The 24,634-nt window shown below is 52.7% G+C and overlaps 11 protein-coding genes and 1 non-coding gene across 12 annotated transcripts; 5 read left to right on the top strand and 7 right to left on the bottom strand.

Moving 5' to 3' along the window:
• Positions 1-373: 373 nt before the first annotated feature.
• M409DRAFT_52249 (uncharacterized protein) lies at positions 374-871 on the bottom strand (the record flags this gene model as incomplete). The annotated part of the gene is made up of 3 exons (XM_033812031.1): positions 374-391; positions 475-617; positions 694-871. 3 exons carry the CDS (start codon positions 869-871, stop codon positions 374-376), a joined length of 339 nt encoding a protein of 112 aa, XP_033670631.1.
• A 493-nt stretch (positions 872-1,364) lies between these two features.
• Positions 1,365-2,755, bottom strand: M409DRAFT_52248 (uncharacterized protein; the record flags this gene model as incomplete). The annotated part of the gene is made up of 4 exons (XM_033812030.1): positions 1,365-1,727; positions 1,814-2,005; positions 2,057-2,407; positions 2,456-2,755. 4 exons carry the CDS (start codon positions 2,753-2,755, stop codon positions 1,365-1,367), a joined length of 1,206 nt encoding a protein of 401 aa, XP_033670630.1.
• A 1,960-nt stretch (positions 2,756-4,715) lies between these two features.
• On the top strand, positions 4,716-6,625 carry M409DRAFT_20155 (uncharacterized protein; the record flags this gene model as incomplete). Its single annotated transcript, XM_033805252.1, has 2 exons — positions 4,716-6,453; positions 6,504-6,625. 2 exons carry the CDS (start codon positions 4,716-4,718, stop codon positions 6,623-6,625), a joined length of 1,860 nt encoding a protein of 619 aa, XP_033670629.1.
• Positions 6,626-7,539: 914 nt separating this feature from the next.
• Positions 7,540-9,265, top strand: M409DRAFT_52246 (uncharacterized protein; the record flags this gene model as incomplete). Its single annotated transcript, XM_033812029.1, has 2 exons — positions 7,540-7,758; positions 7,808-9,265. 2 exons carry the CDS (start codon positions 7,540-7,542, stop codon positions 9,263-9,265), a joined length of 1,677 nt encoding a protein of 558 aa, XP_033670628.1.
• A 385-nt stretch (positions 9,266-9,650) lies between these two features.
• On the top strand, positions 9,651-11,351 carry M409DRAFT_64765 (uncharacterized protein; the record flags this gene model as incomplete). Its single annotated transcript, XM_033816221.1, has 5 exons — positions 9,651-9,692; positions 9,744-9,778; positions 9,836-10,672; positions 10,729-10,949; positions 11,005-11,351. The coding sequence occupies 5 exons, from the start codon at positions 9,651-9,653 to the stop codon at positions 11,349-11,351; spliced, it is 1,482 nt and encodes a 493-aa protein (XP_033670627.1).
• A 314-nt stretch (positions 11,352-11,665) lies between these two features.
• On the bottom strand, positions 11,666-12,525 carry M409DRAFT_52244 (uncharacterized protein; the record flags this gene model as incomplete). Its single annotated transcript, XM_033812028.1, has 4 exons — positions 11,666-11,884; positions 11,953-12,240; positions 12,293-12,463; positions 12,523-12,525. The coding sequence occupies 4 exons, from the start codon at positions 12,523-12,525 to the stop codon at positions 11,666-11,668; spliced, it is 681 nt and encodes a 226-aa protein (XP_033670626.1).
• Positions 12,526-14,521: 1,996 nt separating this feature from the next.
• M409DRAFT_52243 (uncharacterized protein) lies at positions 14,522-15,253 on the top strand (the record flags this gene model as incomplete). The annotated part of the gene is made up of 3 exons (XM_033812027.1): positions 14,522-14,725; positions 14,784-15,065; positions 15,248-15,253. The coding sequence occupies 3 exons, from the start codon at positions 14,522-14,524 to the stop codon at positions 15,251-15,253; spliced, it is 492 nt and encodes a 163-aa protein (XP_033670625.1).
• A 296-nt stretch (positions 15,254-15,549) lies between these two features.
• M409DRAFT_52242 (uncharacterized protein) lies at positions 15,550-17,424 on the bottom strand (the record flags this gene model as incomplete). The annotated part of the gene is made up of 2 exons (XM_033812026.1): positions 15,550-17,330; positions 17,367-17,424. The coding sequence occupies 2 exons, from the start codon at positions 17,422-17,424 to the stop codon at positions 15,550-15,552; spliced, it is 1,839 nt and encodes a 612-aa protein (XP_033670624.1).
• Positions 17,425-17,901: 477 nt separating this feature from the next.
• On the bottom strand, positions 17,902-18,032 carry M409DRAFT_t23. Its single transcript has one exon. It is a non-coding gene; the product is annotated as a tRNA-Gln (tRNA).
• A 298-nt stretch (positions 18,033-18,330) lies between these two features.
• On the bottom strand, positions 18,331-20,304 carry M409DRAFT_64764 (uncharacterized protein; the record flags this gene model as incomplete). The annotated part of the gene is made up of 1 exon (XM_033816220.1): positions 18,331-20,304. One exon carries the CDS (start codon positions 20,302-20,304, stop codon positions 18,331-18,333), a length of 1,974 nt encoding a protein of 657 aa, XP_033670623.1.
• A 387-nt stretch (positions 20,305-20,691) lies between these two features.
• On the top strand, positions 20,692-21,125 carry M409DRAFT_20148 (uncharacterized protein; the record flags this gene model as incomplete). Its single annotated transcript, XM_033805251.1, has 2 exons — positions 20,692-20,939; positions 21,020-21,125. 2 exons carry the CDS (start codon positions 20,692-20,694, stop codon positions 21,123-21,125), a joined length of 354 nt encoding a protein of 117 aa, XP_033670622.1.
• Positions 21,126-21,387: 262 nt separating this feature from the next.
• Positions 21,388-22,988, bottom strand: M409DRAFT_52240 (uncharacterized protein; the record flags this gene model as incomplete). Its single annotated transcript, XM_033812025.1, has 2 exons — positions 21,388-22,783; positions 22,837-22,988. 2 exons carry the CDS (start codon positions 22,986-22,988, stop codon positions 21,388-21,390), a joined length of 1,548 nt encoding a protein of 515 aa, XP_033670621.1.
• Between the last annotated feature and the right edge of the window lie 1,646 nt (positions 22,989-24,634).

The raw sequence follows: 24,634 nt of genomic DNA, 5'->3' as shown, positions 1-24,634 counted from the left end.
TGTTGCTGGACGTCTAACAGCTGACACAGCTGTTGTCCACTTATCAGAGACAACACAAGGACATTTTAGTCCTGTAAAGGAGCTGGGACAAGGTGAACCAAAGTGTAGAGGCGTAGGTCTTTGGAAAGATTGCGTGTGAGTGGACTTCTATCTCAGCCATGTGTGCCGTTAGACATTGCTCTTCTGGGCGCTGGGCAACCCGTGACCTCCTTTCCGATTCATATGCAAGAAAGCACATACTCTCTACTCGCAAGATCCACCGTTCGCTACAGAGGCAGCCTGGACGATTTAACAAGTAAGAGTCATGCTTCGTGCAATAGTCGATTCTCCAGTGTTTGGATCTGTTTAGAGAATTAACGCAATCTCCAGGACATCATGTCGGTGGACTCACCTGTAACGCCAATGCAGCTGCTTGGAGAGTACTACACTACTGGTCAGATCGATCGCGATAAAATGGGCAAGCATCTGACGTACAGGGTAGCCGTTGCTTTCCATAATGGGACCGATATCTGCCAGTCGCTGGGAACACCCATCGTCCGAGAATATATGGAGGAAGCAATTGTTGTTCGTGAAACCGCTACCCCCAGTGATGAGAAGCGACATTGTCGGAGCACTGACTACACCGATCGAGTAGCAATCGTGACTACGTTCAAATTAGCCAGGTCAATGTTTTGCATGGCCGACGATACTTACGCCGACGAAAACAATCCGGTCTTGTCGTAGACTTTGGAGTCCTCGCCTCCACTGCTACATTGGTTCTTGGTGACAAACTTGTCACAGTGAGTTGTGCATCCGAGTCGCGGGCTTGAATGGCGGCTGCGGAAACGCTGGCAGCGTATGCGAGAATTGACAGGAGGCTCTGGTACTTCATGATGCTGATTTTTTGCTTCGAAAAGAACAGGATGGAGGATGGGAAGATCGAGTCGAAGAGCGGATGAGGTGGGCAAGAGAGGGGATTTTATGTCTGTTGTAGGCATGGACTGTGGCATTTGATCGGTATAGTTGGGAGCTAAGATCTAGTCGTTACCATCAACATGCGATGCAACTGTATCAAAATCCAGTCACACCTTCTGTTTCCGACCACGTTCTTAGTCGGACACCGATTTGCAGGTCGACAGCTGATGTTTAGTGTATGGTCTAAAGCTAAGACAGCAAATAGCCAGTGAGCCTTGTTCGTTAATTAACTGTTAGCGTAGATACTATATGTGTAGCTTAGGTAGAGGTTAGTGTTGCAACCATGGCGTAGAAGTACGATGACGATGGCCGTTGAGAGCGGCTTCTCCTGGCTCTATATTATCTCTATATTGCAGAGACTATCGCTGTTGTGGCTAGTCACAACTCTCAGTCAGTATGATGCCTTCAATCTACTGCTGCCCGTTGCCATTGTATCCGATCAAGTTGGGGCTTCCCATAACGTCACTAACCTGGCCCTCAGTGGCAAGTTCGATGATCCTGGCAGTAATGGCAGAGACAGAGTCCAATCCAGACTCCAGCGCCTTCAGGTAGACCGCGAGACCAGCAATATGCGGCGTGGCCATCGAAGTCCCACTGATGGTGTTGACCGCGCTGTTCGACCCAATCCAGGCCGACGTAATGTCCACGCCTGGGCCATGAATATCGACGGTGGTGCCGAAGTTGGAGAAGTAGCCACGTGCGTTGTCGCTATCGACTGCGCCGACGGTGATGGCTGAGGGAGCAGATGCCGGCGAGACATTCGAGGCGTCGATCTGGAATTGAGTCAGCATTGTCAGGCTATTTACATAGTGAAGATGCAGTTTACAGGTGTCGTCACGCCCGTGATCGCATTGCGTACGCCGTTGCCGGCAGCAACGACGCTGAGGACGCCCTGCTCACTTGCGGCGTCGACCATGTCGTTGAATGCTTGGATCGGCTGGTTGGTGGTTCCCAGGCTCATGTTGATGACGGAACGTGCGGCTCGGCCGCCGCCGACGATGTCGTTGACGGCCCACTCGAAGGCCGACATGATAATGGATGTAGCGGATTGCTGCGAAAATCTGTCAACATCTGTGTACGTTCGACGATGAAGAGTACGTACTCCGGAGCTGTCGAAGACTTTGACAGAGACCAAGTTGGTGTTCTTGGCCACTCCATACGTGCTACCACCAATCGTACCAGCAACGTGTGTTCCATGGCCAGCATCATCTACGTGGGCTCCGGATACGAAGGTCTCGCCGAGAGAAGCACGACCGCCGAAATCTTCGTGGTCGACGTTGATGCCAGAATCAATGATGTACGCATAAGTATCGCTTCCAGCACTAGTGTCGTAGACATATGTGTCGGAACCTGACTCAGACTGGGTAGAGATGCGTCCAAGTCCCCAAGGAGCATTGCTTTGTGAGGTAAGGACGGTTGCGAAGACAAGAACGTCTGGCTCCACATTCGCAACCTGGAAGTTGTCAGCAATGTCTTGTGGTAAGCTGGACTTTGAACACACTTCTTCACTGGCTTCGATCTCGCCGATCGAGGCGGCATCGAAGTAGCCAGAGTAAGCATTGAATCCTGGAATCTGGTATTTTTTGAAGTCGCTTGACGTTCCATTTTCCTGGCGGCGGCGCAAAGCGTTGGAGCTCAACTCTGTAGCCCAGGAGACATGTCCTTCGGTTGCTTCGGCGGTGAGGCTGCTCTTGAGGGTAACAATGTAAGCGCCGTCTGTGCTCTGTCGTTCGACAAGGGGGTATCCGTTTGCTTGCAATGCCGCAAGAGCAAATAAGGGAATCGAACGTAGCCAGTTCATCTTAACGGCTGCTGGAAGGTGGAATAGCTTGTTGGATGGAAGAGATAGAATGCCTTCGATCGAAGACAGAACGCTGCATGGCTCGCTATTTATGTTCAGTAAGTCTCCCCCGTCTGGCTCTCATTTGCATGATAATGGAGATGCATGGCATCATGCTGTGCCAAGTTCCTGCATGCCGTCCATCCAAGCTGTTTCTCTCTTTCCAGTAACGACGCCGACGGAGGTTGTTGTGAATACGTGTCCCGAAGCGCAGGTAGACTCGCCAACGAAGGAGTTGCTGCTTGATACCTTCTATCTCAGGAGGTAGATACGTCTGTACAGTACCAAGCATCGAGATAGTGTCCGTAGCGTCTCGGCGTGGATGTGAAGAAGGATTGCGTTGGCTTAAAACTTGTCATGGTAAACAAGGTTACCCACATTATATGCTGCCAAGTTGACGGTCAATCAGTTAATATAGACATTGGCCCAACCTCAGAGGCGGAATGAGAGGATCATGGGCCATTCGCGATCGACCCTGTCAGGTCCATCCGATAACAAGCCTGACAGGTCTTGTTGATTTGCCAGGAAGAAGATAAGGTGGGTATGGATCCCGCAATAAACCATTGGAGCGAATGTGCGAACAGTTGAACGACGACAGATACAGTCATTGCCGTATCTGCAAGGTACGGCGTCAGTAGGCACACTTACATTCGTTTCACAAGCGAGTGTGCAGCCGAGATCCACACTTCATCTGGTTCAATCTGAAACCCGGGGCTGCTGAGCGAATGGCCTCTATGAGTATCGTGGTGGTTTGTCGCATGTCGCCTGAATTGCGGTATATGTCTCCGTGAAAACGCCATTGGGAGCTCCAATAGAGTCAGGGTACAAGGTGTCTGCCGTCGACATCTTCGTCAAAGCCCAGTTTGCGCAACGAAAAGACCTGATCTTGAGCATGATGTCGTACATAGGTCCATCCACAGAACTCCAGTGCGGATGTGCCGCTCGAAAGGTATAATCATACATCGTGCATGCGAAGACATATAGGAGCGTATTGTAAGCAATAATCTGGTCTGAACCAGCCTCTCCTTCTCAACCTTCCGTGCAGATCTCGGGACTTTGGTCGGCCAGCCATCGCCTTACAAGGCTGGCATGAATGAACGCCTCGCAAATAGGTCTTTCTCCACCAATAAAGGCCCGCGATGCTCTTGATGGTGGCGCATTCGCTGGTTCTGAAGTCTTGATGCTGGGAGGCATCGAGCCACCATAGATTACGCCGAATCCATGGAATCTTGATGGCCTCGATGAAGACGGCGATGACTGTATCCTTGCGAGAACGAGTTTGGAGATTGTTGTTGGTTTCGTGGTCAAGTCTGAGAACGTGGCGTGGCGACAAAACCGCGTCATGGTCTGTGCGTCAGTCGCGCCAAAACATCTCCCTGCTGAATCCCGTCTCGACTTCATCTACCTTCTCGCAACCAACATCTCCATCATCACCTTGCTCACAGTATCGAAGGTCAGCCGTCGTATTTCGTATTCCGACTCCTATTGCTTGGCCACCGCTGCCCAAGAAAAGCACCCTCTGCGCTGTCCAATTCAGTTCGTTTCAGCTCCTGCGGGGTTGTCTTTTCGTCTGCACCGCAAGAAGAAAGTCCAATGGCTTGCTTCACAGCTTACCTGCAATGCGTGGTAATGTTGTGCATCGCGCCTTGTCCTTTTATAGCTGCATGTCTGGGCGATCTAGCCACTGGCTCAAGTACGGCTGAAAGAGACTTGCAGCAACTGAATTGGCTTGGCTAAACTCACCGTCCTCTTAATGCATCGATCTGGCTAGAGGTGCGTGAGCTCGTTTCCTTCTTCACTGACATCAATGTGATTTTCCACACCCTGTACTTCAGACAAATTGGAAGTTCTGCGGGCCAGCTTCTACCCTCACCATCAGAGAACGAGAGCAGAATCGGTGACAGTATAGCACTTCAACGCGATGGAACCAGAGAACGCTTGGAAGAGCATTCCGTTAACAGAGCATCCGGCAACGCTACCGAAAGTCAACATACCAGATTCGACTGACTGTACCGAAGTTGCAAAGAGTACTTTGCAGCAGCTCTATAAACCCAACATTCGCAGCCTTGCCGACAATGCCATTTGGCGTGATTCGTTCGCATTCAGCGGCACGTTCCGGACGTTCTTTGGGCCCGACAAAATACTGCAGACATGGCAAGACTTGACCAAGCAGTCCATGCCGAATGAATTTCAGATTGACGATGGATCTCCATTCATCATGCGGCTTGGACCCGAGATGTCCTGGATCCAGGCAACATTTTCATTCCATATCCATGGGGCGCGGCCAAGCAGATGCTCTGGCACAATCGGTATCTCGCCTGCAAACGCCTCAACGAACTCCGACTGGCGAATCTGGCTGCTATGTACTGTCTTGGAACAGCCTGAAGGTTTTCCGGATGTCGATCGACTTGAAACAGCACCGAAAGAGGTCCCGAACAGCAATGTGTCAGACAGCGCAATCTGCCAATATGCCATGAATGGGTCTCATTCAATCACAGCAGAGGACAGCAAATCTCTGTCACTGGATTGTCTTGTGGTAGGCGCTGGAATCGGCGGACTCTGTATGGCGGCACGACTGAAAGCTTTGGGTCTCTCATACATTGTAGTCGAAAAGCACGAAGAGATCGGCGACGTTTGGACCAAGGATCGCTACGACTCTGTCAGGCTCCATACTTCCAAACACTATAACCAGATGCCAGGGACGCCACCAACTTTTGGGAAGGACGACCCGTATCTTCTCACTGGGCAGCAGCTTTCAGATGGCTTCAAACGGTTTGCTGAGATGTTTGGTGTCAACACCAACGTCATGACCTCGACATGCCTTGAGAAAGCCGAATACAATGAGCGCGAAAGGGTATGGAGTGCACAGCTCAAAAGACAAGGGCAGGCCCTACGAATCAGGTCCAAGCACATCGTACTCGCTATTGGCGACATGGGTCACAAGCCGAACGTTCCCATGTACGAGGATCATGATACTTACAAAGGCGACATCATTCATGCACGAGCCTGGAAGAACGCAACGCCATGGAAAGGCAAGCGCGGCGTGGTCATTGGCTCCGCAAACTCCGCTCACGATGTTATCTCAGACATGGACAAGAGTGACTTCGAGTCCATCACTCTGATACAGAGGTCCAGAGCGTTCGTCCTTCCTGGATCAACGTTCTCTGCCCTTGTAGACCCGGTGTACAACGAGAACACTCTAACCGATGTCAGCGATCGCATACTGCTGAGCCTGCCATTGTCAATTCAGCGCCTCGAAGCAATGGCTGGCATTCGTGCCATGGCTGACCTCAACCCCACCAAGTTTGACCAGATGGAAGCCAACGGATTCAAAACAAGGCGATACGGTGATCTTTGGGGTCAAATATACGAGTCGCAAGGCAAGCATTTCTTCGACATCGGCGCTGGGGATCTGATAGCCAATGGGAGAGTCAAGGTTCGCAGTGATGCACTTCCTGTGGCGTACACGGAGTCTGGACTGTTGCTCGATGATGGCACCCGAATCGATGCGGATGTGGTTGTCTTTGCGACTGGATACACCAGCAACTTCAGGTCGACAACACATGAGATCTTCGGACCTGAAGTGTCTCGCCACTTGCGTCCGTTCTGGGGATTGGATGCTGAAGGTGAAGTGTTGGGAGCTTGGAGACAGACAGGGCGTAAGTGTCGAGACTTCTACTTTGTGCCAATGTCGGGCTAACGCTTCTAGATCACGGCATCTGGTACACTGGCCATGGCTTTGCACATGCTCGATACTATTCGAGATTTGTGGCTATACAGATCAAAGCTGACATTCTCGGGCAACCTTTCGAGGCCTATGAGACGCAGTAAGGGGTGGCCAGGCAGCGCTTTCAGACCGGACGTCGGCATTTCGCTTCCATGTCACAGCGACATCCCCTAAAGTCGATGGTATTCTGGAATGGGGAGACAGGCGCCGAAATGGGTGCCTTGCTCTTTACACCTCACACGGCCTAAGGTTGGTCCATCAATCACAAGCAAATGCAATGAAAGCAGGTAGGATCATCCGAATGGATGTCTAGATTTCTGATCAATTCTGTTGCCTTCAGTTTTACATGCAGACATCCAAGTTGGAAGACCACCTCGCTCCCGTTGGTTGAAAGAGGCAACACGATAGCGACCAATCTACGCCTTGTAATGTCAACAAATCTAGTGCAACGCAGCGGTGGCAAGGCTGAAGGATCTCCTCAGACCGCATGGCAAGAAACCTACATCTCGAAGACGATTGGCCGCCATTGTGTTGCCTGAGGTATTGACAAAAGTACATTCTGCGGGCCGTCCTTCTCCAACAAAACCACCGGAATCCTTCTGCATGTGACAGCGAGCCCCTCTCCAGATTCTGTGCGATCAGGAACAAAAGTGTGCGTGACATTCATGGAACTTGGCCATGGAACTTTCCGAGAGCGAGAACGATTCGTCCTGCTAATGCAGACCAGCAAGAATTGAACCTGATGTCTACGCCCAAACCGAGGTAGTGTAAGAAATGCCCTCACCTCAGTGGACGATTCACATGCATGCGGGGTGCAAAGCTGCTGCTTTGGGACGACGATCAGAACGTGGGGCCCCGATCGATTGACACGCTCGGGCCACATACGCAATGCCAGTATTGTCAAACACCCAAACACTGCCGAAGGCATCATCTTTTCCTTTCGAGTATTTACGACTGTTGCCGGCGCGGGGTTTTGCTGGTGCAAGCAACGGTCAAGCTTCCAGGTGCAAACGACAACATGGCATCCAACATTCCCAAGCCAGTTCTGTTCCTGCTGGGGACAGCAGCAGAATCTGCCGTCATTACGAAGACTGTACCGCTCGAGTATCTTCCTACACCACCTCTGTCCCGTGTATTCGTTCGACTTGCTATTCTCCAGCTGGTGGCATATGCTGTGTACAGATGGTTCATATATCCCTTCTTTCTGAGTCCACTCAGAAAGCTTCCTGGTCCAAGAGTCAGTACTGCAGAGCTCGATTACAGTCCCAATACTGACCCCACACCAGGAAGAGCGGCCCATCCTTGGAAATGGCATGGCCGTGTTTGAGCGTCCTGCTGGCCGGTCTTTCCTCCGATGGATGAAGACAATTCCTAACGATGGCCTCATCTATTTCCGTGGTTTCTTCCACCAAGACCGCCTTCTCGTCACCGACCTCAAGATCCTCGGTGAGCTGCTCGTCACCCGATCGTACGACTTCGAAAAGCCCAAGCCACTTCGAGACTTCTTACGATACATTCTTGGTGATGGCCTCATCATCGTGGAAGGCGATGTCCACAAATTCCAAAGGAAGAACATTATGCCGGCATTCACGTTCCGAGCTATCAAAGACCTCTATCCGATCTTTTGGGAAAAGTCCGCACAGCTTACACAGGGTGTGAGCCAGCAATTGACTGATGGCACAACGCCAAAGTCGGCTGATGGAGAACCGATCGTGGAGGTGAATCACTGGGCGAACCAAGTCACCATGGATATCATCGGTATGGCTGCAATGGGCAGAGACTTCCATGCATTGAAGAACGGAGAAGACCCACTTATTGTCAACTACGAAGAGCTGTTGGAGCCGACCAAGGAGAAGAACCTATACTTCCTGCTCAACATCCTTCTGTCCCCACCAGTTGTTGCGAAGATTCCCTGGAAGCTCAACGAGCGGTCAAAGATAATCCAGCAAAACATTGTGAACATCAGCTTGCAGCTCGTGAAGGAGAAGAAAGAGGCGATGAAGACAGAGGCTGAAGGAGTGTCGAAGGATCTGCTATCGCTTCTGATCCGTACAAACAACTTCTCCGACCACCAGCTCGTCGATCAGATGTTGACGTTCCTTGCGGCCGGCCACGAGACAACATCTTCGGCATTCACATGGGCCACATACCTGCTGTCCACACATCCTGAGATTCAGAGTGCTCTGAGGAAGGAGATCCAGGACCATCTCCCTTCTCCGAACGGACCTGTCCCCAAAGACTTCGACATCGCCACAGTCATCGAAGGTCTTCCCCTCCTCAATGGCGTCTGCAACGAAGCGATCCGTCTCTACCCAACCGTTCCGATCACAGTCCGCGACAGCAACAAACCCACCCAGCTAGGTGGTGTGCACATCCCAAAGCACACGCAGATTATGCTTTGCCCCTGGGCCACGAACCGCAACCCAGCATTCTGGGGCGACAACGCCGATGAATTCGTGCCGGAGCGATGGATCGACGCCGATGAGAAGACGGGCGAGCGGAAGCCGAACAACAACGGTGGTGCGCCGAGCAATTATGCCATCTTGACTTTCTTACACGGGCCGAGGAGTTGTATTGGACAGGGTTTCGCAAAGGCAGAGCTGAGGTGTTTGGTTGCGGCTTTCACTGGTTCTTTCGAGATGGTCATGGCGAACCCGAATGAGGACGTTGTGCCCCATGGAGTTGTGACGACGAAGCCGAAGGATGGCATGCATTTGAAGTTGAAGTATCTCGGTGGATGGTAAGGGTATTGATCTGGGGGGATTTACTGTTATATCTGGCGGACAAAACTGGATTGAAGGGAGAGTAAATTGGTAGAGAATCCGGATGAGCTCGCTTGACGAAGATACCACGACGGCATTGAAGTTATTAGTCTGTAAATACGGATGTAAAGTCGACTTGCCTTACACATGATGTTGCCTTCCAAGTTGTCTCAAACATATCCCTGCCACATGCCTGCCGATTTGAGCGGAAGGGATTCCGCACTCTGACTTCACCTCCTCCCAGCTCTACCGAGGCATTGCTGTCAAGCAACATTCGAGTCGTTGTGTGCTCAAGAAAATCGTTGCTTCAAGAGAAACCCACCAGTGAACTGGGAGTACATTCCTTCAACTAGCTATCAGTGACATAATGGCTCCAACAAAAGGTCATGATCTGGAATTCTATTGCGACGTCAGCAATCCCCAATCTCACCCATCCCAACACCGCTAATCAAAACCTCAGATATCCTGCCCCTTCGCATACATAGCCTCAACAAAGTAAGCCAAAGCATCTTCTCCCTCCCAACACCCATACAACTCTCACACCTGCCACAGAATCGAAGCCCTCGCCGCCCGCACAAACGCCACCCTCCACTGGAAACCCGTCCTGCTAGGCGCCATCTACCGCGCCACAAACGCTCCTCAAGGAGCCGCAGGCTCGGCTTCAGATGTCTTCAACCCCACGAAGAAAGCCATCTCGTCTCGGGCTTTCCAGAGGACCATCAAACGGGTTGGGATTCCCTACAGCGAGCCACCTCAACATCCGCAGAAAACGACCGCGGCGTTGCGGCTGTTGTATTTTGTTGATGGAGCGGATAGACCGGCGCTGACGCATGCTCTGTATCGAGCGTATTGGGTCGAGGGGAAGAATGTGAGTGATAAAAATGTTTTGATCACCGCTGTGCGGGGGGCGGGGATTTCCGGCGCGAATGAAGTTGTAAGGGCGATTGAGAATGGATCTTTTGAGGGGAACAAACAGCGAAGGGATCTTGAGGTCTCGACGGATCTGGCGGTGAAGCGTGGCTCGCCCGGTGTGCCTGGGTTTTGGGTTCCGGAGGAAGTGTGGTTTGATAAGAAAGGGGCGAGGAAGGAGGGAAGACTGTACTGGGGCCAGGATCGGATGCATATCATTGAGGCTGTGCTTGTTGCGCTGAATGAGGGTAGAAATGGAGATAGTCTCGGGAAAATCTCGACAGATCTGGGGACTTTGTTGCCGAAGTGTACGAGAGGAGGAATTCCAGACGGTGAAGAGGTGAAGCTTGAGTTCTGGTATGATTTCAGTAGTCCATGGGCTTTCTTGGGGTGGACACAGTTGCAGAGGCTGAGGAGGCAGTTTGGGGAGAGGCTAGAGATTGTGATGAAGCCCTTTCTGTTGGGGATCTTGTTTCGGGAGTATGTCCAGATCACCCTACTCCTGGGCCATGGCCTGTGCTGACGATTTTGTGCAGGATCGGTGCGCCGAACACGCCGTCCACTGCGGTATCAGTGCAGAAACTAAACTACTCAAACCTTGACCACAGCGACTGGGTGAGGTGGTGGAATGCAGTCAACGAGCAGAACGGCCGTCCCGATCAGCCCATTGACTTCTACTGGGCCGACATCTTTCCCATTCGCACGCCCACAGTCCTACGAGCAGCCATCGCCGAGCCAGCTCTTGTCGCTCCATTGTGTATGTCTCCTTCTATTCCCTTCTCCTTCATCCGCATCTGCTAACCCCTCCCAAGACCGCGCCTGCTGGGAACGCAACCTCAACATGTCCTCCGACGAAGTTCTTGCCCAAGTCATCACCGAAGCCGGTCACGACGCCAAAGCTATACTCTCGAAAGCCAACTCCGATGCTGTCAAGAAGGATCTTCGAGCGAGGACCGCGGAGGCGAAGGAGGCGGGTTTGTGTGGTGTACCGACGTATCGCGTGTTTCGAAGGAAGGCAGGTTCGGTGGAGGAGTGGCGACAGACTGGTGATTTGGTTTGGGGTCAGGATGAGGTCTCGGTTGTGGAGGATCTTATTGCTAGATGGGATGGTAGTGGGGTTGCGAAGGTTGGAGAGGAGGTTGGGAGGAGTAAACTCTAGGACTTCTGATATGTGCTCGGCGAATTCACATGTTTGCTGCTGCTCGGCGCGTCTTGTCATTCATGTGAGTTTGTACTTGATACACATGGAGTCAAACCAATGTATAAAGCAGATGTTATTCGGATCGGCTCTTACAGCAAGTTTGTAGTCTGTCAGAAGTGCTGATTCACAGCACTTGCTCTCATTCAGGGGTATCATAAAGTACGAATCCGCTAACGCCGCTTTCACGCTCGTATCTCGTAGCAATCATGTGTCTGTAATGCTTTCACGCCCGCGACAGCTTTCACGCACAGTCGTGCTCATCCCAATCCCATCTAGTCCACTCCCAGTCTCCCTTGCGGGTTCTGAATAGCTTGCACCGTGGCAAGGCCAGTGGTATCCCAGTTGGGACCGTGGACAGCTGCTGGCTCGTTGACCCAAGTTCCAGCAAGTTGCTCTGCTAGCATTGGCACGTCGTCGGTGGTGTAGTTGGCCAATTGGCCTGCGGCGGCTGCCCATTGGATGACCTGCGTCAGGACTCCCGCATCGTTGCCCTGTAGATTATATCGTTAGTATAGCTGTTTCTGTATTTCTGGGAGGCGCCGTTAGGAGAGGGACTTACTGTTGGGTGATTGATCACCCCGTTGGCCACCTGCTGGAGATTTGGGGCCAGGTTTCTCTCATCAATAGTCGTGGTTATCTCCGCGCCATTGTAGTGTGCTATACAGTCGCCATGGGGATAGGCGGCTTGGACAATCGCTTGGAGACGGGGATCGTTGGCATATCCCGTTTGGGTGAAGTTGGTGTCGGCGAAGAAGGACTTGCCGGCGGTGAGGATACCATGCCGCAATGCGGCCTTGCGGCGCTCGAACTCGGCTCTGGTGAGCCTACCACGCGCATGAAGTTGGGCCTGTACATAAGTTAGAACGTGAAAGTGGGACGCGTCGATATGAAGAACGTACCTTGGCCATATCAGGGCCCCGAAATCCCGCCTGCAGCAGGCGCACGGTGATGGCGGGCCACGCGAGGTGCAACGGGAAATACGTGAGGATCTCCACGGCAGAAAGGGCGACTTCTGGGATGAGATGGGTGGCGCTGAGCGCCGTCCCAAGCCCGGAGTTGTAGGTGCGCGGCTGTGAGAGATGTTAGTATCGCTCAATCCCCGAAGAAACATCAAGGACTGAATGGATACCATTCTTGTTGTTGGTGTGGATGCTCGAGAAGGACTGGGGATTCGGAGAAGAATGTCGAATATGTCCGCTTTCGGCACACCGGCAAGGGGAGGCCAGTGCGCTGGACCGTGTGACCGGGTCGCCTATTCAACGGCTCGCGCTGCGCAAACGCCGCAAGCCGTACCCTCAGAGCGCAGTAAAGCGTGAAACTGAGCCGTGGACAGCCTTGTTGGAGCCATATAAGGCACCCGTCGTTGCTCAGGGGCAGCCTGGTGTGAGAGGTGTGAAAGTCGAGCCTGAATCAAAGCGTTAGTCGTTTATATAGCTTGATGTGTTAGATATAACACACCATAGCTGTTGAAGAAACGAGTTGGATTGATGTCTACGAGTGTTTTTTGCAACGAGGAAGCTCTATTAAATAGGTAAACTATGCGCTAGAAAGCTAGATTAATCTATCAAATCCCACGTGCCGCTACTCAAGTAACTCTAAAGCCTTGTGATAAACTTCAAGTTTGCTTAAGCCGTCGGAATGCGCCTATCTCCCTAGTATCTAAGGAGCAAAATGCCTTGTGAAAACATTCCTGTTTGCTTAAGCCGTTAGAATGCGGCTAACTACTTTTTACCTAAGGAATACAATGCCTTGTGGAAGGATTCCTGTTGCCTAAGCCGTCAGGATGTACCGAAGCATCTGAAAGGGCTTTAGAGCTGAACAGAGTAGATGCAAACTATGCAAGGGCATATTTAATTGCTTAGGCCGCTATAATGCGCCGAAGCATCTGAAAAGGTTTTGGAGCTAGAAGAAGTATATGTGAACTATGTAAGGGCATATGTCATTGCCCAAGTCATTGGGATCCGCCTAAACGTATGCAATGGCGTTAGGGCCGAACGAAGCATATGTGTATTTCGCAAGAGCATATGTATTTACTTGAGCCACTGAGATCCTCCCAGACATCTGTAAAAGCTTTAGGGCCGAATGAAGCAACAGTAAATATGTGAACTCCGCCAGCTTTCGAGACGAAGGAAACGCGTGCAAATCCACGCAAGAGCACACGCCTGTCTTCTGCTAACTTTGGAGCCGATGCAATCATGTATGAATCTCCAAAATGGCAGATGTATTCGGTTGGCCAATTTCACGATGTACCTCAACCTGCGTTGACTCGTCGGAGATGAAGTTTTACCTTTCAGGCTGTGGGTATACCATCATGGGAAAAGGCCAGGCTGATGCAGCCACTGTCGTATACCATTTCGACCGCCCTGTAGAAGCGTGTCGGTTCGGTGGAAAGCATGGTGGTTACTGCGATTCTGGTCGCAGTAAGCGGGCTACCGTTTCGATCCATACCTTACGAACAGCGCACGGCGGTCGCCGTGGATCAGGATGCATGCAAGCCTTACACTCATCGTAAAAACGCCTCGAAGTCGTTTTCTGGGCATTTCAGCAACCCTCCAGGGATGAGCTTCTTGGTCCGGCAACATTCACCCATAAGCCCGCTAGTCCTAATATAGTCAAGCCCCATCTGAATCTGGAAGGAGCAGCTGCCGGGGTCAAGACCGTGAGAGCACCGAGATGCGGCACAGCCCTGACCACGCGGATGTACTGAAGCACGTACTGCTCATGGTTCAAGGTCCAGTAATTGGCTCGGATGATCAGCGATGGTCCTGCGCATGATTGTAGTAAACGCGAGTCATGGGCGCCTTCAAAATTTGGCGTGACGATGGAGACTTTCGCGGGTGAAACTGATGGAAGGGGGCATAGCGAGACATGAGACGTTAATTCAAATCATATGCATCACATGTGCATGTCGGAAAGTGACGAGCACATGGTGAAAGCGTCAAGATTGAGCTCTGGCAGAAGAGCCCGCTTCGGTCAGCTGACACCGCGACTAGCGCAGCGCGCCGCGCTTGGCTTGCTCCTGCTTGCCGGCAGACGTGAAACCTCCAACACCTGCAGACTCGGACGACCTCACCTTCACCTGACCATAGCCTCGCTCTCCTGCTTCACCAACCATTCCGAATCTCAAGATGTCAAGCTGGCCGCCCGGCCTCGATCAGATGCCTGGTGTCACGTCCGACGACAGCTTCAGCATACGCCTACGCAACGCATTCGATTCTGGCAGCTACTCCGACTTGACCGTCATCTGCAAGCAACGCAAGTGGAAAGTCCACAGGATGCAATTGGTCCAGCATTCGCCGGTCTTCGAGGCGATGGTGAAAGGACTGTCCAAGGTATGCAAATCCATATAGCTCTGTGAGGGTGGGTGGATCCTGACTGACCATGATGCAGGGAGAGGCCACGCTCGAGCTCAAAGACGACGATCCTGATGCTGTCAACCACATGCTGCGCTACATGTACCACTTCTGCTACAACTTCTCGAGAGAGCGGACCACTATCGTCGAGAACATGCGCGTCCACAAGGTCGCCAACAAGTACCAGATTCCAGGCCTCGCCAAAGAAGCTTGGTTCCGATACGGAATATCCATGGTTGTCATGCCACTCGCCGAATTCATTACCGGCGTCAAAGAGGCTTACGGGGCGGACGGCTATGACGAGTTCCGCAAGTCCTTCGTCAGAAGAATTGCGTTAGTCACCGAAGAGAAGCGGTCCAAGCCTGATGTTCACAAGAAGTTTTGGGAGATGCTGGAAGACCTGCCTGAACTTGCCATGGATCTCTTGCGTTCGAACGAGCTGGTCGACATGTCGTCTCTCTGTCGTCCCTGCAAGCAACGCAAGCAGCTCAGCGTCGACAGCTCTGATGGCAAGGATGCCAAGAACAAAGCTGTGACGTACGACAGCCCTGATGAGGGCAATTCGTCCGTGTACGAAGACTAGTTAACCGCCAGATGGACAACATTGCTGGCGGACAGCCGGTGTGGGGATATTCATTGTCGCTCTGTAGTGAAGGGTTCGGTCGCGGAAGAGTTGCTTTCCATTGCTTTGCATCGCTAGAAGGAGGTGTCCGCACTTGATAAGCCAGAATGATTAGTATTACTACATTCCATCATCAATATCGTACGGCGTAAGCGAAAGTCAGAGTCAGACTGCGAACTCTTCACCCACTCCAAGGCCTCGTCCAAATCCTCCTCATCCTCCCACTCTCAGCTCCCAAGAACATATACCCCATCCCCAACCCCTCGCCCCTAGGATCCGTGATCCTCTTCAGCGGCGTTTCGCGCTTGAACTGCTCAAGGTCACCCGCAAGCGGCGGATCAACATGCAAGCAGTCCTTCATCTTCTCCACCGCCGCGTCAAACGAATACGCCTGGCCGATCCACATGGCATGAAACGAGCGCGGATCCGCGGTGTTGATGTCGATGTGGTGTTGGACAATCCAGGCGTCGGTGGTCCTCGCCGGGACGTTGGGGAGAACCTGCTTGGTGCTCGAGTTGAGTTGCTGGACTGCTCGTTGCAGCGTGGTATCGATTGTGTTTAATGATGACTGTGCGCTTGGTTGTGAGGTTGCGGGTGTTGCCATATTCTGAGATGCAGAAGGCGCGGATCCTAACGCCGGTCCAAAAGGCACAGCGTTCGTCGATGGCGCAGGAGGTGCCATCGCTAGGCCTGGTGCCACTGCCTGAGCCATCGGAAAGGGTGGAGGAGGCCCCTGCCTCGTCGCCTGCGAATGCTGTCTGGCGAATATCTGTGATAGCCTTTCGTTCTGCACTCCTCCGGGCACATTTCTTTCTCCACCCGCCACCGAAGACTGCCCGGCGACTGTTTGTCCACCACGATTTGCAACCCCAAAATACTGCTCAAGAGCAGCAGGTCGCCTGGCAAGCACCTCCGACAAACGTTGGGTCTCCGATAAAAATAAGGCCTCCAATAAACGTTCGCGCTGGATGTCCCCAGCCAGACTGCTCTGGTCACCCTGCACCGAGTCACGAATGCCACCTCGTGGTTGGTGCTGCCCGGAAAGATCCCCAGACGGACCCATCGACGCCTGAGAAGATGCCGTCATCGACTGTTCCAGAGGTTGACGGCCCGTTTGCATGTTGTGGTGACCTAGTGCTTGCTGCTGTCCGTGGTGGTTCGCCGCCGGACTCATTGGCGCTGATGTCGATTGTCCAAGCAGCTGATAGTACATTGCCATCTCACTCTGGTGCAATGATTGTGACTGCCCGGCAGTATTGACTTCTATGCCCCCCGTTTGTTGAGAAGCCGTCGCTATCGATTGTTCTTGAGTTTGGGTGCCTATTGGCATATCCCGGTGACCAACGACTTGCATCTGCCCAGGGCTTTCGCTCTTAAGATCCATCGATGGTTTTGAGGGTGCTGCCATTGACTGTTCCATCATTTCCTGAATCCCTCGCATATTTCCATGACCCTGCGAAAGCGGCATATTGTCTGGGCTTTGGGCGGTGCTTGCAACACCTGAATCCAGCTGCTCGACGAACTTTCCGCTTTCGTCTGTATCTCCATCCGGGTCCAGATCCATCGCTTCGTCCGAGCTACTTTTCGTCTCTGTGTCCTGTGTGCTGAGCATCGAAGATTGATCCATGGTTGTCCGCGGCGATAGTGGTGTGTCAAGGCTGTCAGGATCCAAAGGAAGTTGTGCTGGTACCATCTGGGGGCTCGGAGTGATGGGTGGCATCAGCGCCCGGTCAGTTCTTCCTATCTCTACTCCTTGAGAGTTGAGATCGAAAAGGTCCCTCAAGGCGTCATCTTGTGTAGGCTGTGGCGGTACAATCTCATCCCGGAAAGGGTTGAGTCGCAATGGATGGGATTGGAGGACATCGACAGTACTCGAGCAGGCAGGAGGTTGGTGTAGCTGGTTGAGCCTAGGATCGGGCAGGTCTAGGGGTTCGCCCAGTATGCCCGGTGGCTCGTCGAACACTGGGGTGTGGTCGATGTTCTACGCAGATCCATCACCCCGACTTGCCTCTCCACGAGCAGACGATGCTGGAAGGTCCTTCTTGTTATCATCCATCTTAATCTGTCGCAGCCCTCAGGTACCAGGAAACTCGGTCTGCCAGGCCGACTGTAAATCGGAGGGTCGTGAAGTAGCTGTTCGAGTTCTCTTGTCACCTCCTTGACTCCGCAAGCGAAATCGGGTCAGAAGCGTTACTCTGCTCTTCGAAAAATTCCCCCGTTGGTGTCGGCTGAGAAATAGTCGATTTATGTCGGATGAAGCAGCTTTACGTAGCGATTGGGTAATGGTATGCTGAGTGTGACAATGTTTGAGCGTCTTGTGTGTATTGTAAGAGACATGGCACAGGCTGCCATTACGAAGATGCAGGGATTGAATCGACAGCACCTGCTGTGTAAATAGACGGTCGAAAATCGATGACAAGGGAAAGACCACAGCAAGAAAAATGAAGAGAGGGAGCAGGGCAAACACAAAAAAAAAAGGTCAGGGGCCACCACAAAAGCCAGCATCAGAAACCACCACCGAAGCAAAAAAGATTGGAGAAGGCGAGAATCGAACTCGCGTCTCGGAGTTAAGGTACTGAGTGTAGAGATGGAACTCGCCCTGGACCAGTAGTGAGAGATATCTGGCCAAAGCCCCTCCGCGTCTTACCGCTAGACCACTTCCCCTGATTTGGGTGACTGATGTGATGATTGGAAGAGGGCAGGTTTTTCAAACTTATATACTGTCACTTCTTGCGGGTTGCGAGCCTCGGCCGGTGGTTGTGCTGTGGGCTGGGTGCTGGGCGGGCGAGTCGTTGGCTGGCGATATGGCTTACGCTTTGCTTGGCGGTGGCGAGCCCGGAGCGGATGGGCTTTTGCGGAAACAGAGTCTGCGACGACCTTCTCGAAAACTTGAGTGTCTACAGACTTGTGAACGTGTTGGTATTGACGGGTGTGAATGCCTCTGCCTAGTCGTATGGTAATTTTACCCTGGGAAGCCACCGCGAGCCATCTTGCGAGCTCGTTGATCCCGGCGGTTATGGTTGGCTCTGCTGCTCTTATTCGCCTCCTTGCGTCGCTGTGCTTGCGCAGTAGCCGGGTCATTGGATTCACCAGCGACGTTGCCACCTCGACCACGACCTCTGCCGCCTCGACCTCGTCCTCTGCCATGGAAGCCACCTCTGCTGCCTTGAGGTGCATCTGAGTCTTCGGTCTCGGTGCCACCTGGACTCTCGCGGTACGAAGTGCTAGCGAGCTCCGTCTGCCTGCCGTCGAAAGCGCCCGTCTGAGCCTCAAGTCGCTTGAGCCGTTTTGGATCTCGCTGCAGCATGATCGCCCAGCCTTCGATGGCTTCGTCCGTCATCCCTGTCTCGGCCTTCAGGGCTTGCCGTGCTTGGCCCCTCCTCACATCAAATGTTCGACCGAAGAGCTCAGGCGAAGACTTGTACGCTGTGAAGAGTGCCATGTCGTTCTCTTCTTGTGAGATTCTGGCAGCAGGCCCTGGTTCACCATCAGGATGTGCGTTATCGACTGTGCCGCCAACATCTTCAACATCATAGGTATCGTCTCTCTCATCATCATCAGAGTCGAATGCAGCAAGGGCTGACAGGATGGCGGCTTTATTCGGCTGCTGCTCAGCGTCTTCGTTTCTGTCCTGTTTGCCAATGTGCAAACGACTCGTGCCGAGCTGCAGTTGATCAAGCTCATCGTCGTCGAAGACATTGCGTCGTTCTGGAACGAAAGACGCAGTTAGGGGAGGTGTTGGTTTAGGCGCAAGGTGGTCGACCTCAGTTTGCCAGTCATTGTCATGCACAGGTGCTTGTTCAGTCCTGTCAAGTGAAGCCAAATGTGGTGGGAGGCTGTCTTCCAACAGATGTGCCGTGGCTTGTTCGACATCGTCGTTGTACTCGTCAAGCAACTTGAGCACGAATCCCGAGCCGAGGTCTGGGAAAAGATCTTGAATTTGAGTGACGAGACTCATGCGATGCATGTGAAGGGCAGCATCTGGCTGCTGCTGCTTCTGTTTGCCCTTGGCCCTCGACGCCGCTCTTCTCTTGCGTTTCTTTGGTCTGGTCAGACTGGGGGTACGGTAGGTGTCAAGCGAGTCGAGCAGCTTTGAAAGTCTATCTGGTGCCCTGCCAGACAGTGATTGTCGGACTTTCGAAACAAGCTGACTGTTTGAGATGACATCTGCCAGCAACAGCGAGCCCGGAGATTTCTCAGCTGAGCTCTTCAAGGAGTAAAGGTGGTCGGACAGAAGTGAAAGCGTCGGCGGCTCCGTCTTCACAAGAGACAACAGACCAAGATATACAATCATCGATATCGCCTTCCTCTGATCATCGATCGGACTGCGATCATATGCTGAGTTGAGGGAATCTATGAAGTCCGAGCCGGTCATGAAAAAGGCACTAATGTCAAACGACATATGCATCAGTGGAGCCAATTGAGTGAGTGGCTTCATGACGCTATCGGTGTTCTTCGAATCGAGTGAAAGAATCATGGCGTCTTTCTGTTTCTGCAGGACAAGGGTGAAGGCGCTTGATCTCCGCTTCCATAGCTCACTCAAGAGCTGCTGTGTAACTGGGAGGTCTGGCACTCGAGTATGCGCATGGCAGAACTTCGACAAAACGTCGAAACTGAGGAGCGATGGTGGTACTGCATCCGACTCTATCCATATTCGCTTCACAAGTCGGAAGTTGACTTTGAGGATGGACACGGTCTTAGCGTTTCTCAGCGTGGCGTCGCTCTGTTTGAGGTCTGAGATTTCGGAATAGAACGAGACCAGGTACGTTGACAGAGATCCATCAATGCCTGTTATTGAGTTGATTTCGGAGACTGTAACTCGCAGGGCCATTTCAGAGAGCGTCAACCAGGCGTCCAGACATGCTTCCCACTCTTCAGGTCCCAAGCTGATGCGGACGGTGGCCGGTGGAATTGGTGCAAAAGGCGGCAGCGACATGGTGAATGTATTGAGCAGGTAGGCAAAGAGCGGATAGTCCTTTCCGGAGTCTTCTGTAGAATTGGCAGTGACTGCCTTTTACGACGAACTGGAGTGCAGGTGATGTTGGAGAAATGGATCGACACCGATCTCCAATTAGGGACTAGTTGCGGGTACTACCCGTTAAAATCTTGGCATCTCAAAGTCCAAATTCCCAACTCGCGACCACAGCGAAAGACTTCCCTCTGCACCGATCATCACTTTGCCGAGTCTACAGACCGAGGTGCGCAACAAACACACTTCCACGACCAAATGCGAATATACTAACACCAACACAGTCGTGGTCGGAATTCCCTCTTCACCCAACCCACCTCCAAACCAAACCTCACCAAAAAAACCTCGCCCACCATGTCTTTCCAAGACGCAAAGAAGACGTCCCAGCTCGACGCACCCAAGATCCACAAGATCCGCATCACCCTCACCAGCCGCAAGGTGCAGTCGCTCGAGAAGGTCTGCAGCGAGCTCATCGAGCGCGCCAAGTCCAAGGACCTCCGCGTCAAGGGCCCTGTCCGTCTCCCGACCAAGAACCTCAAGATCTCCACCCGCAAGACGCCTTGCGGTGAGGGTTCTAAGACTTGGGATATGTATGAGATGAGGTGAGTTTGGACGAGGAGTTCCGCGAGAAAGGGAGAATACAAGGAGAGAATGAGGAGACTGACATGAAGATTGAAAATAGAATCCACAAGCGTCTGATCGATCTCAACGCCCCCACCGAGGTCGTCAAGCAGATCATCATCAACATCGAGGCTGGTGTTGAGGTCGAGGTTACCATTGCTGCATAAGTGGGCACCCTGGACTTCGTGCCTGAAAAAGAGGGCTTTGGAGGACATGCCATACCACACCATAGCGAAATGAAGTACGCTGGCTTCGGCTGGCGCCTTTCTTCAGAACAGGCCACACTCTTTCCACGTGCACATTACTTGCGATCCTGTGCTGTCATCGTTGTCATGTACTCATTTGATTTGTATTGGATATCTCGCGCTAACAACATGTAAGACAGGGCAGTCATGTGGCTTTCACCCTCGTAATGTACTACTTCCACATCTACCTCCCACCAATCTGGCCCTTGGGGATAGGCTTGATCCAGCAAACCGCCACATTGATCGCAATCATGATCACCCCAATAATCCAGATCGACCGGGCATAGTCCTTGTAGTTGTACCGGAAGATGATGGCAAAGATGATTCCACCAAGATTACCAGCCGCGCCCGTGAATCCCGATACAACACCGTTCGCATGAGGGTGCACATGTGGCACGACGGAGAAGTTCAGTCCATTCGCGCCTTCCAAGAAGAACGCAAACCCAACACCAACGAGACAAACCAACGTCGCCAGGTCGGTGGGGTTGGTCAACCCGATAGCCAGCAGGAAGGCTCCCGCGATGATGGAGTAGGTGTGTAGGAGGATCTTCTTCGCCCACACGCTCTTCGTCGATCGATAGGCGTAATCACTCACAACGCCACCCAGAGGTCTGAAAAGCGCATTCATCAACCCAAACATCGCCGCCCAGTTGCTCGACTCCTGCAGCGAGAGGTTATCCGCTTTGAACTGGATCCCGTAATATGTGCCCAAGATGCTATTGATGGCGAGCTCGCCGCCAAAGGTGCAGAAATAGCAAGCGCCGAGCATCCAGGTCTGCGGGGAGGCGCAGATTTTCGCGATATCCTTGAAAGAGGGTTTCTGGACGACCTCGCCGCGGGCGGTGGCGAGGATCTGCTGGGAGCCGGTTTGCGTCTCCATGTCTGCTGGGGAGGCGCCGCCGGTGGGGTCGACTTTCTTCTCGTCGGTGTTGGCGGGGCTGGAGGAGCCGGAGCGTTTACCTGCGGCGGTGATGCCGCCGGGGACGTCGACGATGGTTTCTTGAGCGCTTTGGCGGCACATGTTCTCCTCGGCGGCTTGGAAGCGTTCGGACCATTTGCCTGTTGGGGTGTCCTGGCAGCAGAAGAGGAGGGCGAGGGCCACGGCTGTGATCAGGACGCCGGGGACGATGAAGGCTACGCGCCAGGCGACGTGGGGGGTGAGGCCGTCTTTGACGAGGCTGTCGTAGACGGCGGGCATGACGAAGTAGGTGATGCCTCCTCCGGCGTTACCCAGGCCTGCGGTGAGGGAGTTGGCGGTGCCGACGACGTTCTTGTCGTAGAAGCCGGTGGTCCAGACCTGGCAGGGGACGAAGCTGCCGCCGAGGATGCCGATGAAGAAGCGCAGTGCGTAGAGCTCGGCGACGTTGAAAGCTGTGCCTGAGAGGAAGGTAGGGATGGCGCCGATGAGGAGACAACCTGCGAATGTCCATCTTGGTCCGAAGCGATCGCAGGCGGGTCCAGCTACCAGTCGGACCAAGAGAGTGGCTACCAGGGCAATGATGTTTGAGTTGCTGATTTCGTTCGCGCTGAGGTGGAGGTCCTTGGCAATCACGTCGTGAAGGAGTGGTGGAAAGGCGTACCTGTATGTAATGTTAGATGTGGTAGCTGGAATGCCATAGCTGCCCAAACTCACCAAGACCAGAAAGCCAGCAAGAAACCAAACCAGGAGAAGAAGAACACTCGTCCATATTTGTTGATGGGGTTGAGGACTGGAATCGAGCGAGCCTTGCCGTTGATCGGATTGACCTCTGGCTGAGCCCACAGCAGCGAGATCGAGAAGCCCATCTTGAACAGCTGTATCTGTATGCGCGATGCAGGCCTATGGCACCAATAGCCTCAGTCTTTCTCGGCTTTTTGGTAAGCGCAGCAGACTAGAGTACGATGAACCAGATGAATGATTGTCAAAGAGCATACTGAAAACACGAAATCAAGAAAAAGACACTTCCTCTAGTAGTTAATATCCAACCTCCCAAGTCTTTCCGGTAGCAAGTGCGCAGATCGTGCTTCTCCGGTACGCTACACCAACGTCAACGAGAATGTGAGATCGCTTTAGCAAAGCCAACAGAGCAAAAGAAATACAAGTCCGCGGACTCGTGCTGTGCTGCTGGCTGCGTAGATTCCTTCCTCTAATCCAGATGGATGCGAGCAGCTGGCCAATGCTTGGCCCTGATAAGAAGGACAGCCAACCCCGGGTTGTTGCGTCTATCTCTGTCTTCCTGCAGCGAGGTGTCCTGTCGATGTTGGGTTTGAGGCGTCTTCTGTCGATGTCTAGATTCGATTGAAGGCTGGCAGTATTATTCTCTTTCTCCGTCGTCAATTCATCACGCCGAGTGCGTCGTTCTGTCGTTCGACCCCTCGACTTCGTCTCCCAAGGTAATTTTCGTTGAGCAGCCCAAGGACCCGATGTTGAACCTCGAACCTCGTGCTGACAACACCAACGAGCGAATCACCGTCTAGTCTTTACTCCAATGGGGACCCCATTGTCGTCATTCAGGAGCAGCTATAGGACAATCTGCCGGAACGCACGCTTATCGTTGGCAGAGATAACGTCTGCCCAAAATGGAAGCCATGGAGATAAGCGGGCTGGACGGGCAGCCTGGGGGCTTTTGGTCTCGAAGTTCTTCACGGCGACAGGGCTTGCTATGATGGTATTTGAAACAGAGTCTGGGTCTCCACGTGTTTGTCTTTTTCCGCGGTTTGCTTTTCCTTTGCAACGTGGCTAGGGATCTCGAGGATGGAGTCTTGCGATTGCTAGCGTGGCTGAAGGTAGGTGGTCTCAGCAATAATGGCGATAGAAGAGAAGAATTCAAGGTCCAGACCAGGCTTCTGTGCTATCTGCTGGTGCTGTGAGCTGGTGTTGTGGTGGTTTTTTGATATATCTCTTGGCTTTTGGCCATGCAGCTGTCGTTGGAATCGATCGTGGGAGTCGCGTGGAGTTCGCGTTGGCCGTGCCCCTATCTCAGCCAATCACATCGCTTTTAGTAACAGAAAGTCACGTGGTCGCTGACTTTCTTCACTCCTCAGTTCAACGACACCTCTCCCTCAACTTTCACATCGCCATCGCCATTTCACACACTTTTTTTTGGCTGCGATACCACGATCCATCGACTCGTAAATGTCCAAGCAGGCTATGTACACGTTCTACTTCACCAGCGCAGTTCGCAGCTAGATGCCGTGGTGGCGCCCAGTTCCCTGTCGCCTTCGCGTTCTCCATGACGCAAATCCGACGTCGCTTTGGAAGATTCTGTTCAAGGAACGAGCAGCTTCGCCATGGGCGGTAGGATGGGTGTACACATGGTTTGTCGCTTGACGTCAAGTAGGTCTTTGGATCCAGAAGCCAATTTCGACTTCACTTCATTTTGAGCTTCCTTTTTCCGTGTCTGCACGTGAACTTTTCGCATAAACGCAACATTTACCACTTAGAGACAATC

This window comes from Zasmidium cellare (genome assembly GCF_010093935.1).
Source record: "Zasmidium cellare ATCC 36951 unplaced genomic scaffold M409scaffold_9, whole genome shotgun sequence".
Taxonomy (NCBI): domain Eukaryota; kingdom Fungi; phylum Ascomycota; class Dothideomycetes; order Mycosphaerellales; family Mycosphaerellaceae; genus Zasmidium; species Zasmidium cellare.
Note: the sequence above shows the minus strand (reverse complement) of the source record. Positions and strands in the feature narration are given on the sequence as shown.